Source organism: Acanthisitta chloris, unplaced genomic scaffold, assembly GCF_000695815.1.
Source record: "Acanthisitta chloris isolate BGI_N310 unplaced genomic scaffold, ASM69581v1 scaffold19577, whole genome shotgun sequence".
Taxonomy (NCBI): domain Eukaryota; kingdom Metazoa; phylum Chordata; class Aves; order Passeriformes; family Acanthisittidae; genus Acanthisitta; species Acanthisitta chloris.
This window is the reverse complement of record NW_008681158.1, coordinates 1,458-4,902: the sequence shown is the minus strand read 5'-3', so window position 1 is coordinate 4,902 and position 3,445 is coordinate 1,458. Positions and strand designations below refer to the sequence as shown.

At 54.4% G+C, this 3,445-nt stretch overlaps 1 protein-coding gene across 1 annotated transcript; it reads left to right on the top strand.

The window, feature by feature from the left end:
* Window positions 1-817: 817 nt before the first annotated feature.
* SSTR4 (somatostatin receptor 4) lies at window positions 818-1,972 on the top strand. Its single transcript, XM_009078002.1, has one exon. The coding sequence runs from the start codon at window positions 818-820 to the stop codon at window positions 1,970-1,972; it is 1,155 nt and encodes a 384-aa protein (XP_009076250.1).
* The last annotated feature ends 1,473 nt before the right edge of the window (window positions 1,973-3,445 follow it).

Here is a 3,445-nt window from a genome sequence, read left to right as displayed (position 1 = left end):
TTGCATTGTATTTATTTTTAACGTAAAGCTGATGTCTGCGGCGGAGGGATGAGGGACAGGGAACACAGCCCGTGTGCCCATCTCTACTCTGTGTTTCACTTTAAAAGGTTTGGATCCTTCTGGTCATCTGATTCAGGTCAAGCAGGACTTTCCGTTGGCAACAGCCGGTGGATCCTACCGGAGCATCTCCCTGCAGCCCCTCGGGAGGGAGGCGTGAGGCTCCTTCAATCCCTGGAAGACTGAGAGGTAAAATATTCCCATCTTGCTTTCTCCTTCTCTTTGCTTTCCCTGCAGGGTTAATGAAATCCTGGAGATTTGCAGAGGTTCGTTAAGGTGGATGGCGTTGGCTCCCAGGCCATGCCTCTCGGTTTGCCACTGGCAGCTGAGGAGCCCCACACACGGTTAATGCCCACCCCAGCCCACAGCCCCTGAGATCCCAAACAGCCTGGAGAGCCCACTGAGGCCCTAAACAGCCCAGAGAGCACACTGAGACCCCATACAGTCTAGAGAAATCCCTGAGACCCTAAAAAGCCAGGATGCTCTGACCTGGATAGTGATGCTGCCGCCCTGAGGCATGCAGGCAGGAAGGGGGGTTGACAGAGGGAGGTGGGGGGCAGATAGGCTTTGCTTCCACCCCATACTGCAGCTCTCATCCCTTCTCTCTGCCCATGCCCTGCCTTCAGGCTGTGTCCATTCCCAGCAGTGTCCCATCCATGGACCACCTCCTGGCATGAGCGCTGACATGGAGCAGCTCCCAGCAGGGGCCCAGGTGGCCAGTGTGCCCCTCTGGACTATATCCAGCTGGGCTGCCTCCGAGATGCCCCCCAACAGCAGCATGGCAGCGGGGGAGGCTGGAAGGCAGCAGGGCCCAGCAGAGTGGGGTGGCAAAGCAGGTGAGATTGCGGGCATGGTGGTGATCCAGTGCATCTATGCCCTGGTGTGCCTGCTGGGGCTGCTGGGCAACTCCCTGGTCATCTTCGTCATCCTGCGCTATGCCAAGATGAAGACAGCCACCAACATCTACCTGCTCAACTTAGCCATCGCTGATGAACTCTTCATGCTCAGCATCCCCTTTGTGGCCACCTCAGCCGCGCTGCACCACTGGCCCTTTGGCCGGGCGCTGTGCCGCACCGTCTTGGGTGTTGATGGACTCAACATGTTCACCAGCGTCTTCTGCTTGACCGTCCTCAGCCTGGACCGCTACATAGCTGTGGTGCACCCACTGCGGGCAGCCACCTACCGCCGGCCTCAGGTAGCCAAGATGGTCAATGGCGGCGTGTGGCTCCTCTCCTTGCTGGTGGCTTCGCCCATCCCCATCTTTGCCGGGACGGCCACCACCCGCGACGGCCAAGCAGTGGCCTGCAACCTGCTGTGGCCAAGTCCAGCGTGGTCAGCTGCTTTTGTGGTCTACACCACCTTGTTGGGCTTCTTGCTGCCAGTGTTGGCCATGGGGCTGTGCTACCTGCTAATAGTGGGGAAGATGCGGGCGGTGGCACAGCGCGTGGGCTGGCAACAGCGCCGGCGCTCCGAGGGCAAGCTGACACGCCTGGTGCTCATGGTGGTGGCCATGTTTGTGGTCTGCTGGATGCCCTTCTATGTGGTGCAGCTGGTCAACCTCCTGCTGCCCGGACGCCTGGATGCCACTGTCAACAATGCCTCCCTCATCCTCAGCTACTCCAACAGCTGTGCCAACCCCATCCTTTATGGCTTCCTCTCAGAAAATTTCCGGCACTCCTTCCACGGTGTGCTGCGCCGCTGCCTCGACACCAGCCTGTGCTGCTGCCACAACAGGGACAGGGACACCGAGGAGGATGATGATGAGGAAGAGCCCCTCGACTACTGTGCTGCTCCCCGGGGGGATGACAAGGGGAAGGGCTGCGTGTGCCCACCCCTTCCCTGCCAGCAGGACCCTGTGCACCCCGAGCCCTGCTGCAAACCCGGCCCTCTCCTCACAAAGACCACCACCTTCTAGGGTGTCCCTACACCATGCCAGACCCTGGGCATGAAGAAAGGGGACTCTGGATGGAGAGGGGATGGATTGCTGTGCCCCACACTGCTGGTCCCTGCTTGTGCTGTGCAGTTCACCAAAATAAAAAGCCATAAAACTGGCCTGGGATACAGTGAATTCCAGGAACTGAGTCGTTATTGCTGTTACCTTCAGCACTCCACTGGGATTGGGGACAGGGAGGATCCAAAAATGCCACAGGGCTCATGCACCTCTAGAATAATAAGTAACAATTCCCAAGTCTTCCCAACCATGCCCTGAGAAACAGGGAAAAGCCCCACAGCCTGTCAGTGCTGCTACATCCATAGCAGAGTGAGATCCCACCACCAAAATTCGTTAGATTTTAGCATGCACAGGACCCAGATTGTATTTTCCACAAGAAAACCCAGAAGAACCAAATCCTTGGTAAACTTGAAACCCTCAGGAACTTGGGTTTAGGAACAGCATGGGGGTGACACCAGTTTGGCCAACACTGAGGTGGCATTAAATGAGCCATTTTCAGCTTGTTTGGGGTTTAACTTTGTCCTTTTAATGTTATCCTTGTTCTCCATTATTTATGGCTCATTCCTTCTATTTTAATCACACCAGGGAACTAACTAGTTGTACATGTTTTCAGGCTCTTGCTGCCCTGAATGCTCCTGGGTTTTTTGGTGACTTCTGAGCTCACTGAGGAAAACCACTCATTTTTTGGGAAGAGGAGAGAGAGTATTTCGTTAGCAGCTTTCTATAAATCAGACTGTAGAAGCTTTATTGGTCTCCACACAGAATCACTGCATGACTGTACATCACATAGGGTATAATTCCAATAAATAAATAAGTATTTACAATCGTGCCGGGGTAGAAAACAGAGCTGAACCTTTTAGGGAAGCTACAGTTCATACAATGTTTACATTGTGATTTTCCTTGGAAGTTGCAACATAGGTTTAGCAGTTCTTGGGACACACTGTGTGATAGCCAATTTGTAGTATCTGAGGGGGGAGGGGAACATATAGAACCCCCCCAGCTCTGCTCCCAGGCTTGCAAAACTTCCTGTGGGAATGCAAACCACAGCTCCAAGATGATATTTCACCAGCGTTAAGCTATCAGCACCCACTCCAACATTTCCCCTGTGCCTGCACCAACAGCTGTCAGCTTCACCCCACCACAGCTGCCAGAGCAAGACCCCCCACCTGGCAGCAGTGCTGTCCCTTGGCTCCTCATGGTATGATGGAGCTGGAAAAACACAGCCATTTCCAGATTCCCCCTCAGACAGCGGCTGGAAAGTAAGCAGCAGGCTGGATCCTGCCCTGTGGGAATGTTTTGCTGTGAGCTGCAATGTGAGTTAGACTCAGGTCTGGACAAGGGGAAACAGGAAAAATCCCTGTGGGCAGGAGGGGTCGTAAGTGGGTTTGTAAAAAAGCCCCAGATCACACAGCTTAATGCAACAATGGTGGAAAATCA